This window comes from Nicotiana attenuata, unplaced genomic scaffold, assembly GCF_001879085.1.
Source record: "Nicotiana attenuata strain UT unplaced genomic scaffold, NIATTr2, whole genome shotgun sequence".
Classification (NCBI taxonomy): domain Eukaryota; kingdom Viridiplantae; phylum Streptophyta; class Magnoliopsida; order Solanales; family Solanaceae; genus Nicotiana; species Nicotiana attenuata.
Window position 1 is genome coordinate 2,086 of NW_017673634.1, and position 14,318 is coordinate 16,403.

At 34.9% G+C, this 14,318-nt stretch overlaps 2 protein-coding genes across 6 annotated transcripts; both read left to right on the forward strand.

The window, feature by feature from the left end:
• Positions 1-347: 347 nt before the first annotated feature.
• On the forward strand, positions 348-4,480 carry LOC109216910 (receptor kinase-like protein Xa21). Of its 5 annotated transcripts, none has more exons than XM_019381131.1 (5): positions 348-1,363; positions 1,451-3,037; positions 3,326-3,436; positions 3,524-3,891; positions 4,145-4,480. In XM_019381131.1, the coding sequence occupies exons 1-4, from the start codon at positions 1,126-1,128 to the stop codon at positions 3,610-3,612; spliced, it is 2,025 nt and encodes a 674-aa protein (XP_019236676.1). In that variant the 5' UTR covers positions 348-1,125; the 3' UTR covers positions 3,613-3,891; positions 4,145-4,480. The 5 variants fall into 5 exon arrangements, with proteins under 5 accessions (XP_019236676.1, XP_019236675.1, XP_019236674.1 ...); XM_019381130.1 differs by having other exon boundaries at positions 1,451-2,683; positions 2,783-3,436; XM_019381129.1 differs by having other exon boundaries at positions 348-998; positions 1,076-1,363; positions 1,451-3,436.
• Positions 4,481-7,620: 3,140 nt separating this feature from the next.
• On the forward strand, positions 7,621-12,889 carry LOC109216912 (shaggy-related protein kinase eta). The gene is made up of 12 exons (XM_019381135.1): positions 7,621-7,877; positions 8,845-8,937; positions 9,200-9,259; positions 9,340-9,612; positions 9,716-9,790; positions 9,872-9,928; positions 10,356-10,496; positions 10,609-10,659; positions 10,735-10,830; positions 11,658-11,741; positions 12,020-12,121; positions 12,304-12,889. The coding sequence occupies exons 1-12, from the start codon at positions 7,863-7,865 to the stop codon at positions 12,403-12,405; spliced, it is 1,149 nt and encodes a 382-aa protein (XP_019236680.1). The 5' UTR covers positions 7,621-7,862; the 3' UTR covers positions 12,406-12,889.
• Positions 12,890-14,318: the final 1,429 nt, after the last annotated feature.

Genomic DNA, 14,318 nt, shown 5'->3' on the forward strand with positions numbered 1-14,318 from the left:
TATTAAAAAAAATAATAATAAGCAAAATAATATAAAGTTATTTTAATTATAAAATAAAATACCTAGGTAACAATATATATAAGTATTACATAAATAGGAAAATTCATAATGTCTAGGGCATAATAGACATTTTAAGTAAAACTATTATTAAATTTGACCAAAGTGATTATTGTGATAACTAGAGTAAAATAAAATAATTTTTGTATAACAAAGAAAGAAAAGTGACTTTGGATAATGAACACAAATTTGAATGACTTTTACTTTAAAAAAAAGTTATTTTTGGAAAATGAACACAAAATTTACTCTATAAAATAACTGTATAAACAACTTTTAGAAGACTTAGAATAAAATAGCTAGACTTGTAATTGTGAGAGAAGATGTGAGACTTGAAAATTTGCTTGTTTTCACTTATTGCTTAGTTGCTTCCGCTCAACTACATAAGGCAGATTCAGAATTGTTATTCTATGGGTTCAAGATTTCGGTTTCAACTACTGAACCCATCGTCTTGTTTGAGTTATGGGTTTATAATTTCAAAATTTTCAACAATTTTAGCGGATTTTATATAGAAAATTCAAGTTTATGATAAAAGTTGTGGGTTCAATTTAACCCATAGTGAAGCTATTGGATCTGCCCTTGCTCAGCTGGATTCATATTTTAGTCGCCGGCAACTGACATTTCATAAGAGCATAAAGTACTCAGTCATTAAGAACCACAAGTTTCAGATGCTTTGAAGATATGAAGATTCTGAGATTTGCGCCTCCTAGTCAGAATCTGAATGCGAAAACAAGGATGAGTTTGCTGTTTGTCTATAGAAACAAGGGTGGATTCGCGAATTAATCAAGAGAAAAGAAGAGAAAAAGGAGTTACTATTATCGTGAAAATGTGCTTCAAATTAAATCAACATGGGCTAAATCGGATAAGATCTGAAAATATGGAACCATTTTGGTTATAAGCTTGGGCCAATGATACATAGTGTAAAAATCTCTATAATATATATGGTTGGTTTGATTTTCTATGAGCAGTATTGTGTAGAAGTTGCTAAATATATCAATATATGTTATATTTCATTTGACAGGCACAATACCTTATGAGATTGGCCATCTTTACAACTTGGAGCTTTTAGCCATGGATTACAATAAGTTAACAGGCTCAGTCCCTAATATGATTAGCCGTCTTCATAAATTGGAATATTTAAGCATGGAAAGAAACAAATTAACAGGCTCAATCCCTTTAAGCATACTCAACATTTCATCACTTCAATATTTATCAATCGGGGAAAACAAACTTGAAGGACCTTTACCAAGAGAAGTTGGAAATTTAAGTATGCTTCAAGTACTTGATTTTTCAATGAATAACCTGACAGGTATGGAAAAATAACTAATTCATTGTCATTTTAGAGTTTCAATTTTTCAGATACTTCTACCGATGCTAATCTTACTGAATTTTGCAGGTGTAATTCCAGATGGAATCAGTAACCTTCAAGAGTTGGAGGACCTCTCATTGTCTTACAATAATTTCAAAGGGTCAATCCCAATTGGTATCTTCAATATCTCCTTTCTTATATATCTTCAGCTCGCAGGTAACCACATTTCAGCTAATCTTCCTTCCACTATAGGCCATGGCTTACCTAATGTTGAAGGAATTCATCTATCTGGAAACAACATTAATGGTGTTTTACCTAGTTCAATCTCAAATATGTCTAAGCTTATGTATCTCGAACTCTATCGAAATGAACTTACAGGTTCAATTCCTGAATCTCTAGGAAATTTAAGACTTCTGGAAGTTCTTGGCTTATCCAGTAACTCCTTCAACAGTGAATTAAGCTTTATTACTCCTTTGGCCAATTGTAAATACTTGAGAAAATTGATATTGTCTTCCAATCCCCTAAATGCAATGCTTCCAAAATCCATCGGCAACCTTTCTTCTCTTGAAATGTTTTTGGCGACAGGATGTAACCTCAAGGGCTATATTCCAAATGAAGTCGGAAATTTGAGAAATTTATCTTCTTTGGAGCTGGAAGATAATGACTTTAATGGAATTGTCCCGATGACAATAAGCTCATTGAAAAACCTTCAACGGCTTTCACTTGGTGCAAATAGAATAAGTGGTCCCTTTCCAATTGCTTTATGTGAGCTATCCAACTTGGCTTTGTTAAACCTTTCACAAAATCAAATGTGGGGAAGTCTTCCTAGTTGCTTGGGGGATGTGACTTCTCTAAGGGAGGTTTCTCTTGATTCAAATAACTTCATTGCCATAATACCTTCAAGTCTATGGACTCTCAAAGACATTTTAAAGTTGAACTTGTCTTCTAATTTCTTCAATGGCTCTTTACCACTTGAAGTTGGAAACCTCAAGGCTGCAATACTTTTGGATCTTTCCTGGAACCAAATCTTAGGAAACATTCCTAGTACATTAGGAAGTCTACAGAAATTGACTCATCTGTTTTTGGCTCATAACAGAATTGAAGGATCTATTCCTGAGGCATTTGGAGGGCTCAAATCTTTAGAAGTATTGGATCTTTTGTATAACAATTTGTCTGGTGTGATCCCAAAATCATTAGAGGCACTTAAGTATCTTCACTCTTTTAATGTCTCATTTAACAGGTTACACGGAGAAATTCCGAATGAAGGACCTTTTGTTCATCTCCCTTACCAGTCTTTCATGTCGAATGAAGGATTGTGTGGTAACTCTCAAAATCATGTCCCAATTTGTCCTTCAAATTCAAAGGATCGTTCAAAGTCAAAGAAAGAAAGACTGATATGGGTTGTCGTTGCATCTTCAGTTTTCTCTGTAATAGGGCTTGCTTCAGCAATAGTCTTTTTGATGATGAGACGTCGGGGTAAAACAACCAATATCGAAGATGACTGGTTGCCTGAGGTAGCACCACAAAGAATTTCTTACTATGAACTTCAAAGAGCAACTCAGGGTTTTGATGGAAATAATTTGCTAGGTAGTGGAAGTTTTGGTTCTGTTTACAAAGGAACTTTGGCAGATGGGATGATAGTAGCGGTTAAAGTTTTCAATGTGCAGATGGAAGGTACATTTCAAACTTTTGATAGAGAATGTGATATCTTGCGGAATCTTCGTCACAAAAATCTCACCAAGATTATTACCAGCTGTTGTAACTTGGATTTTAAAGCATTGATACTTGAATACATGCCAAATGAGAGCTTAGACAAGTTGCTATATTCTCGAGATTATTGTTTAAATATAATGCAAAGATTGAATATCATGGTCGATGTTGCATCTGCTCTGGAATATCTCCATCATGGTTACTCTGTTCCGGTTATTCATTGTGATCTGAAGCCTAGCAACGTGTTACTAGACAACGACATGGTGGGACACCTGACTGACTTTGGCATAGCAAAACTTTTAACTAAGGAAGAATCCATTGCTCATACTACAACCTTTGCCACAATTGGTTACATTGCTCCAGGTGAATACCTTATTTAACTTGTAACAGTATTATGGATTAGTGCATATTAAGTTTATTTGCTAACGTATTTTAAGTTATGTTTTTTAGAGTATGGTATGGAAGGCCTTGTATCCAAGAGGCTGATGTTTATAGTTATGGCATCATGTTGCTGGAAACTTTACAAAGAAGAAACCTAATGATGAAATGTTCGTGCGAGACATGAATTTGAGAAGTTGTGTGAATAATTTGCTTCCTGATGAGTTGGATCAAATTATAGATGCTGACTTACTAACAGTAGATGAAGAGAACTTAAGCCGAAAGATGCAATGTGTGGCATCCATCATGGAGTTAGCCATGAATTGCACACCTAATATTCCAGTGGAAAGGATGAACATGATTGATGTTGTAGCAGCACTGAAAAAGATCAAACAAAAGCTTTCTTCCTGTTATTGAACGACCCAGCGCCATGACATCGGGTACGTTCCATATCCCTTTTCGAAGAAAAAAGAAGTAGCCAGCTGTATATTTCATTATGTACCATTTAACTATTAGTAGTTGTTCCTCCATTTCAAATACACTCATATTCATTGTCTACGAGTTTATGTTTAACCTGTTTACGTGGAGGAGTTGTCGAAGACATTACTATGGAGAGACGGAATGGTAAAGTTCAAGAAATGGTATGTTATGATCTGAATATTAATCAAGTACTATGGTTTTCTCTGTGTGCAGGAAATATGGTTTCTTGTCAAAGTTGCGCTGATGATTTGCGCAATATCTTGTGGGGTTAATCTCCTTATGTTATGAATAATATTCTCATATGGAGCCACCTCCGAGTATTTCCTTTATTTATTGTAAAGGCTGTCTTTTTAGCTTTTCCCTGTTTCATTAGAAGAGGACTTTTGGTTTTGTTCTCTTGTGTACTTGGTTGCTGCCAATTTCCAGCTCTTGTAATGTGATCTATGTATTTTGAGTTGTACATTCCACTGCTTCTTGTGGGAATTTTGTAACAATATGAATTAATGGATATGCCCTGCATCAAGATGTCTCGTCTGCGTATTGATTCAATGTTTGCCATTTTACTCCTATTTGTCATACTGCAGAAAAGTATCATAACTTTTTTTTTGCAAATGAACTCTTTCATTGGTGTTAAAGTATTTAATGTATTTGCTTGCTTTAGAACATATTGCTGACGGCCTTAAACTGTCATTGGCATTTCTTGCTACAGAAAATTTATCAATTAAGTGCTCCATATATAGAAACCAATGAAAGATTGAATATGCTCTGGGGTTGTAGTTTATTTACTATAATCGTTTGCCTTATGGGTTTTCCTTCCACATATTTACCATAGTTGTTAGCCTTACGATTCACATGAATATAAAAGGTGCTTCTTTTTTTCCATCAATATAAAAGTTGCTAGAAATGAATCAATTTTTCTTATGAGCACATAAGCTCTGGGCCTTCTCTTCATGTCGAGTGTAGTTGCTTGCTCCCTACTACCAGTTACAGAGTCTGAGATCCCACGTTCTTTAATTTTACAATTTTGATTTTCCATCTTTAAGAGCATTTAGTTCAGATTTGTATATTCTTTGAATGTGCATTAGTTATCCAAGCGGTTATATATGAGTGCTCGTCTGCTGTATATTTTATTACTATATGGTTTGCTCTTTGCTCAACTTTATCAAACTATATATGAGGTTACTTGTCAGTTTACTGTCTAAAACCAGTAGCATTAATCTCTACATCAGATATGTTTACAAACATTTATAATCACCTAGATTTTACTCCTGTTAGAATTATGAGGAATTGTGAGGAAGATGATGAGAAACTTGGCTCTTTTGTTTCCTTAGGCCACCTGACAATGAGCCGACACAATTGGAAGAGGATATGAAAATGATCCATATCATTTGATGTGCAAGTGCAGCAGCACTAAGACATCATTAACATATCATATTTCAATGAACTTCTCTTTGAGTAATCAATGTTGAATTTCAGTGCCAAATCCATTCCCTTCCCCCCTCATATATCACCTTAGACCAAGTTGAGCTTTAATCCGGATATACACAGAGTGCTATACTTCATTACTCTCTTATTGCACTCGCCTGATAAATATAAGTTGACTACGTACTATCATATATGGGACTCATTTGGCTAGCGTTTGGCCATAGATCCCAAATTTATTTTGAAAAATCTGATTTGGGTGAAGTTTGGTTTGAAGATGAAAATGTGTTTGGACATACGATTTCAAAACATATTTTTCAACTTTATTTTGGGAAAACATGTATATAATTCCCAAGTTTTGGAAATTTGGCCCATTTGAGATTTCAAATATGTGATTTGAGTTTTGGCCAAAATGTGGGTCAAATTTATGGCCAAACATGGGATTTGAAAATAAATTTCAAATTAAATTTGGGAAAATGTATGGCCAAACAGGGGCTTGGTGTTTCTTTTCCATTTGTTTTAATCTTTGAGATGATAACTACAGGAAGTTCCTTCCAACAATGAATTTGAGAAGCAGATAAAACCAGAGTTTATTACTCCATAATTATTTTCAAATGGGCAGATAAAGTGAATTGGGCAGCAAGGCATGAAAGGAAGTGGAAGAAGCGAAGAAATTGCTCTTTGTCCAAAGAGTAGTTAAATTTGCTTGAATTGCAACGAGTTATTTGACTTTTTTCTTTTTTAACTACTTGTAAAGACTACAATTATTCTATTTTATTTTAGTTGTAAAGATTACAAATTTTCTGTTTTATTCAACAAGTCGTTACTCGTATCACAATGCAAATCAGGTGCTTAATTTTCATAGCAGGAGATGGCCGGCGTGAAGGTGATCAGTGTCCAGTGACCTTGGTTGGTAGTGGAAGTTGAGTGAAGGCTCATGGTTATAATTGTGTGATGGTAATATTAGAGCTTGGGTCGTTTGGTACAATGGTGGGATATTTCATGAGATTAATTATTTCACCTTCTACATGGGATAGTTAATCCCATCATTTTAGTATAAAAATTATTTCGGAATTAGCTAATACCCCAAACCAAATATGGAATAAAGTTAATGCCAAACTTTATCTCGAGACTATTATTTTTATCCCATTTACCAAACAATCCCTTAAGTGAACTAGGTTTTAATTAGGGGTGTTCATAAAAACCCGAAAAATCGAACCAAGCCTAAAACCAAACCAAACCAACCAAAAAACCCGATACTTTTTGGTTTGGTTTGGTTTTGGTTTTGAATTTTAAAAACCGATCAATTTGGTTTAGTTTTGATTTTTATAAAAAAATAATCGGAAAAAACCAAATCAAACCGACTATAGAAGTAGTTATTTCAAATTTATTATTACACCTATATATATATATATATATATATATATATATATGTATGTATGTATGTATGTATGTATGTATGTATATTTTTGAACAAAGTTTCTAAAATTTTATGGTACATGTTAATCATTTGTATTTTTAGCACAGTTCTTTGCCTTATATTCTAGTTTGATTGGTATTTTTCTTTTGTCATCTCATGTTAAAAATAATCTATTTTTAATTGAGTCCTTAAATTATTTACCACTATTTGATTCAATTATCATCAATATATCTTGGTAAATGATAGATTTCTCAAAGGACAATTAATTTGATAGTGTTACATTGAAAATGTAATCGTCGAAATATGTGTTTGGTAGTGTATGTCTCATATTTAAGTAAAAACCGATAAATAACCGACAAAATCGAATAACCGACAAAATCGAATAACCGACAAACCCGACATAAACCGAATCGATTAAAAATTGACTTAATTGATTTAGTTTGGTTCTAATATTTAAAAAACTGACTTACTGGTTTGGTTTCTTTTTAGGGAAAAATCCCCCGAATCATGAACATCCCCAGTTTTAATCATTAAATTCTTTTAAACAAGAATTAAGTGAGTCCGACATATTAAAAGTAAATAAATAATTGTAAAAGAAAAAATTAAATATATTTATATGAATAACTCAAATAATCCATTAAAACAAAGAGAAGTAGGGGTGTAGGAGAATAAAGAAAAAGTATTTGAGGAGTAGGCCATTAGGCTGAACATTAGTGTGTCGGGATCTAGTTTTGCGAGTCAAATTTGGCTTTCCAGTCCACCTCCAATGACCCCACTACTCATCTTTTTCTTCTCTAAAATATCACAAATTAATTGAGAAAATTCGCAATTGCTTAGAACTCTAGGGGCTAAAACCAAAATTACAAAAAATAGGTGAGAGACAGAAAGAAAAATGAGGAAGAAAAGGAATAGCTGGATTCACATGGCTGTTTTACTTATGGGTCCTTTTTCTCTCTCCTCTCTCTCTCTCTCTCTACACCTAACCGACAATTATGATGTTTGAACCTTAAACAAAGCAGAAAAAACTCAAGAAATTTTTTTTTTCTTTTTCCTCCTCCAATTTTCCTTTGAATTTGAGCTGGAGAAATTATGGCTGATGATAAGGTATGGATTTTGCTTTGTGGCTTTTTCTTGTTTACAGAAAAAGTTCATATCTTTACTTGTTACAGCTGTTTTCATTTTGGGAAACAATACTGTGTATTATTGGAGATCTCTTGATTCTTGGAAATCAGTATGTATTATGTGAAGATCTTTTCTTTTAGCCAATCTGAATTCAGGTAGTAGCATTAGCAATTCTTTTTCCTTTTTATTTATTTTTTTATTTTTGTTGAGTGCAAATCTGGGTTTAGTTTTGGTTTCTACTTGAGAAAGGTTCTGGGATTTTAGAAGTAAGATAATGGTTCTTTGTTGCATGCTCTTGTTCATCTTATTCTGAAATAAAGGAAATCTTTTGTCTAGTATCCCTGGACCTTAAAATTAATACTTTAGACCCTTTTAGTCTCAGTTGCAAATATTTGATTTTTTCATGTTCAGGATGCTTTATTTGTTCAGGATCTGGTCTTGTTCTTTAATTTTATCCTGATGGGCATTTTGTTTTTGGAGAATTTTTCTGTGACAGTAAATGTATTTGATCTATTTGGATGTGTTGGTATAGATCTGATCTTAGATGAGTTTATATGGATTAACATGGTTCATATAGCCAACTCCAATTTGCTTGGGACTGAGACGTAGTAGTTGTTGTTCTTGTTGGTATAGATCTGATTTTAGCTCTCTATAGATCTGTTGCTATTAGGTATTTGATCGAACCTTCCGATTTCACTTAGCTTATGTCTTTTTTCCTTATCAGATACTTGAGTTTTGATCTTACAAAATATATCTAGTGAAAAGAATATCTGTTAACAGTTGCCAAGCATTTTTTGATAGTGCTTCTGAATGATACTAAGTTTGTTTGCTTCTTTTTGCCCCCAGGATAGAGTTTCGTTGGGTTGTAGTCTTCCCTTTTTTTCGTTTAATATGTTGTGTCTTAGTTATTGAAAATGCTGGTCTGAGATATCTTTGATGTGTAATGTAGGAGATGTCTGCTCCTGTTATGGATGGGAATGATGCAGTCACTGGTCATATAATTTCCACAACCATTGGGGGCAAGAATGGCGAGCCAAAGCAGGTAGAAGAGATGTCTTTATCAGAATCATAATTTATTTGTTAGACATAGTTCTTGTTTTTTTTGATATGTAATGCTTCTTCACCAGAAAAATGATCAAATTAATTCTGGCATTACACACTATATAAATGATGGATGCGAATAATTTACCCTTCTTATTTTTTATTCCATATTTGCATTTTTCATATCCAATCATGAGCATGTGTAAGCTGATTTCTTACACGAAATTGAAAATCTGTTTGACTTGCGTTATTATTTGGAGCAGACAGTCAGTTACATGGCTGAACGTGTTGTGGGGACCGGATCATTTGGAGTTGTCTTTCAAGTAAGTGAATATGTATCTTCTAGTTTTGTTAATCCTTTTATTTTTTTACTTTTTGTTTGAATGATGCTTCTCTTGTGAAGGCAAAATGTCTGGAAAATGGGGAGACTGTGGCTATAAAGAAGGTTCTGCAAGACCGTAGATACAAGAATCGTGAGCTGCAGCTTATGCGCACTTTGGATCACCCAAATGTTGTTTGCCTAAAGCATTGCTTCTATTCAACTACAAGCAAAGATGAGCTTTTTCTCAATTTAGTCATGGAATATGTTCCAGAAACTATGTATAGAGTGCTAAAGCATTATAGCAATATGAACCAGAGAATGCCGCTCATCTATGTTAAGCTTTACACATATCAAGTGAGTGGAGTTCTTTACTGAGTGGTACTTTTGTTCCCTAAGTTTTGAGCAATACTAAGTGGTACCTAAGTTTTGAGCCATACTAAGATTTATACGTGTTCAGGTATTTAGAGGGCTCGCTTACATGCATACTGTTGCTGGCGTATGCCATAGGGACTTGAAGCCTCAGAATGTTCTGGTAATGCATCTTTCTAGCTGCTAAATTTGTCTAGCAAATTATGGCCCATTCATCTCCTTATTTCATTGTTTGCTTTTGCAGGTAGACCCTCTTACTCACCAAGTAAAGATCTGTGATTTTGGAAGCGCAAAAGTGCTGGTGAGTGTAAATTGTAAGAGTTTATTTCTGTAGCTATTATCAGTTTCTTACTAAAGATTTATGAGTTTGTTCCTTGTCTTGGTGAGAGGACCACACACTGTTAAGTCAGATGTGGTTGATAATAATCTTGACTTAAGAAGGTGGTTTTTCTTCTTCTTTGGAGGGGTAGAATGGGGACTATAATCACATGAGCAAGTTTATATTCCTGTCCAGAAATACCTTTGATGGCTTTGTCACCTTTTCAGTAGCTCAAAAACGCAGCATTAGCTAGGTTCTCACTGACTGTATGAATTCATTGCTTTTAGCTTTTGTAAGCTTATGGCATAGACTACGTATTTTCAGAAAGCTCTTCGATTTTGTCTGAGGATTACTCGATTTTGTGGTTGTGGTTGGTTTCTGTATTTACAGAAAGTACAATATTTTTCAGGTGAAAGGAGAAGCCAACATCTCATACATCTGCTCGCGGTTTTATCGGGCTCCTGAACTCATATTTGGTGCAACAGAGTATACTACTTCAATTGATATCTGGTCAGCTGGCTGTGTCCTTGCTGAGCTTCTTCTGGGCCAGGTTTGTAGTGATTTAGACTTCTATTCTTACATCTAGTTCGAGGAATCTCTTCGGTCTCTTATGGTGCACTATTCCAATTTCTATACCAACATTTGCAATTATCGTTTTGCAGCCATTGTTCCCCGGAGAAAATGCTGTGGACCAGCTTGTTGAGATAATCAAGGTGCCGTGTAATTAATTCCTGTAAACTGATGCAAATGTTGTAGCGGAATGTGGTTTCATTTGCTTCTTCTTACAGGTACTTGGAACACCGACACGGGAGGAAATTCGCTGTATGAATCCGAACTATACTGATTTCAGGTTTCCACAAATCAAAGCACACCCTTGGCATAAGGTATGCTTTCACGTGGAGTAACAGTTTGTTGTTTGAAGCATAGCTCATTCCTGCTGAATTTGTTTTGAAACTTAAGCAAGTTGTCAAGGGTGTCCTTTTTGTTTTAATTAATAATTTGCCAAAAAAAAAAAGAAAACCGAAAACATCTTGGGAGCATCCAGTTTGTTTAAGCATTCTCCAAAAGTAAATAGGTGCTGGCTTGTTGATGGAATTTGGAAATTTAATCATTTAGACACTCGAGGTTATATTTCGTTTTTTAATTGGAATTTATTTGGTATCCTCTTGTCGAATCCGTATTACATGTTCAAGCATGGATTTCTAGTTTTTCATTAATCATTACTCCCTAACCATTTTGGTTTAAAAGCCTTAGAAGAATCTGCTTAACTACTAATTGAGAGGTCAGAGTTTTAAAGATTAATACCTACGAAAACCAGATGCAAGGTATTTCTTGAGTTTGGTTATAATTTTGTGTAAAAATAAGTTATTAGGGTTTGTCTTGATTAATGAGTTTCTGCTGAAGCAGCTATAACATCAAATTGGCTTCCCTAATGGGTACTCACTCAGCTAAGCAGCATATCTATTGAATACTAAGGAAACAAAATCTGGAAATCACAAGTAAATCTTTGAACAGTAAAAGATGTTCAAATCACAACTGAGTGAGTTTGGCTTTTTAGTGGATTTGAACTCCCAATCCCCATCCGGATGACTATTTTATTCTTACCAAACTTTCTTTTAATGGGAAAAGTGCAAATAAATCCTTTGTTGTTTCTTTGCTCTTGTATATCTATCTATTTGCTGCTAACTTACTATGTTGTGCTTGGTCTCAGGTTTTCCACAAACGGATGCCTCCTGAAGCAATTGACCTCGCTTCTCGGCTTTTGCAGTACTCACCAAGTCTACGTTGCACTGCAGTAAGTTCAATTTAGTTTCTTTTTCCTGATGTGATTGTCTTCCATTAATGCAACGATTTATATGTAGCGCACGACTTGCATGTCTCCATTTGTGGTGGCCATTTCAGTGGTCCTTTTTATGCTCCCACATCTCCTTGTGCTGCTTTTTACTGGCCTGGTTTTTTTTTTTATAAGGTTTACTGACCTGTTACCAGTGCTCCCGGTCACATATTGGTCCTCTTTGTTTATTGAACAATGAATTCCTAAATCTCATATATTATATGTTTCTCATTTTGCAGCTTGAAGCATGTGCTCATCCTTTCTTTGATGAGCTTCGTGAACCAAATGCACGCCTTCCCAATGGTCGCCCATTGCCGCCTCTCTTCAATTTTAAGCAGGAGGTACATCTTTCACAAGTTTATTCTTAAAACTAAAGGTTACACCATTCGTGCTTCATTCTTCCGGATCCCAGCTGAAGGGCATTAATATTATATAACTATACTAAAATCGGAGTTACACATTCTGTAATTACCTATTTTAAGTTTACTCCATTGCTTAACCAACTTTATCTTCTTGGTTTCAGTTGTCTGGTGCTTCTCCAGACCTCGTAAACAGGTTGATACCAGACCATATAAAAAGGCAGATGGGCATGCATCTTTTTGCATCCCACGGTGACATGACGTGAAGTATATGCTTTGAAAAATATATTGGTTGATCATCTAAATATTAAGGGATCCAAGTTACATCCCTTCAGGCGGAATCCAGCAGGACAAGCGGCATCTCCTGGTCGATGAGGACAAAGTAATGGGCTGCAGTGCATTTTAATTCTCTGTACTTGGTATTTTCTTTTTTGTTCCACTCTTCGAAATCTCCCACTCTTAGCAGCCAACTAGTTAAAAAAAAGGAAATATGTTTTTGTACATGTTTGATAGTAGTAATTGACCAGAAAGCTTCCAGGGACGATTGAATGACATGTATGGACAAGTTGCAAGGCTCCAAAAGGATTGCCAGGACTTGAAAGGGCAGTGTTTTTCTTCTTAAGTTGATCTCTCTCACTTCAGTTTGTATTTAGCAGTCTTCTACGTTGAAAAGTGTTGCAAGCAAATTGTGTTACAGTTGCTCTATGTGATTAAGATTAATGGAATATATCTATCTTATTTGCCTTGTCATATTTGCCTTAATTCTTAGTGCTTCCTGCTTTTCATTTCTTCTTTTGTGTGGCTGACGCCTTTTGATTTTGACCTGTTCGCACTTGCAGGTTGGTAATTACATTGCCTCTGTTGTGATATGGTAAAAATATAGACATCATTTTTGTTGACAATACTGGCCTAGAGTTGGTGAAAATGTAGCCAGCCTCCTTTTCTTTAAACCTTTAAACTGAAAGAATTCATATTTCTCAAATTTTTCTTTTCCTTCAGCATTTATTTTCGTTTAAAAAAAAACCGTTAGTATAAGAAGTTCTGTTCAGTGTGCTCTATTAGTTTCTCATTGTTTATTTATTTTTGAAGTTCAGGATGCGTACTTGTTAATTTATCTGATGTATAAATAACACTGTTAATTATTATGGATTCATTATATACATTTAAGTAAGGACATTTCTGCCATAAGTTTGTCACCAAAATTTTACGCAAAAACTTATAATTTAGCCTAGCTAAAATGTTACACATATAATCTATATCTCGTTGGTAAAAGTGGTAGCCACCGGACCAGGTGGTAGTCCAAAGTGCAACTGAACGATTCTCATTTGTTCAGATGATTAAAGGTGGAGAACTTGGTGTTTACCTCGAAAAATGTGAGTAACAATTAAAGATAATTTATGGTTTTAAAAATATGTGATTTATTTCAATACTAGTGAATATATAAGTAATATTAGGTTTAAGTAAGAAGAATTGATGAAACAAACCAGTTCGTTAGAGCAATGGGGACCTCGAGCTCGATTATCTCGGGGGCCTCGAGGTGAGCTAAGAGTAAGCAAAGTATGAACAATAAAGTAAAAATAATAAAGCTGAAGAACAATTAGGGCGCACAGCAAACGAGAAAGGCAGAGTAGAATATTCTATTGCAGTGAGTCAGATGTCTTTTACAAAGATTGGGGTCCCCTTTATATAGAAGAGGAAAACCCTAATATGGTACATTTCCAATAATGGTAAAAAATTCTATTGGTACAGCTGTATAACAACCTAGTACGGACTTGTACTATTTTGTACAAATCTTATCCCTTATTTCATACTCTGACCCACGTGTCCTTGAGAAATTCCCGCTCTTTCTTGAGTGTCATCGAAATTGTACTGGCCTCGAGGAAGATGACGTCGGGTCTTCGATTTTCTCGAGGTACGCATTTTCCAGTCAGCTCTGGTCCTGAACTCGAGTCCCGAGGTTCTGTTGAGTCTTCGAAATCGAGCTCCCCGATTTCGACCGTATACAGATAGTCCCCGCGTTTCTTAGAATGTAATGATAAGAAACAATCTGATTCTAGCCCCTTCGATGTCCCAATCCTGATATCAATCTGGTGAGGTCAGTGGTTCGTACAACTGAAAAGTCGTGCAAAAGTTACGCCTACACAGTTTTCGAAAAACCTTTAATGAAAGACGGCTATTG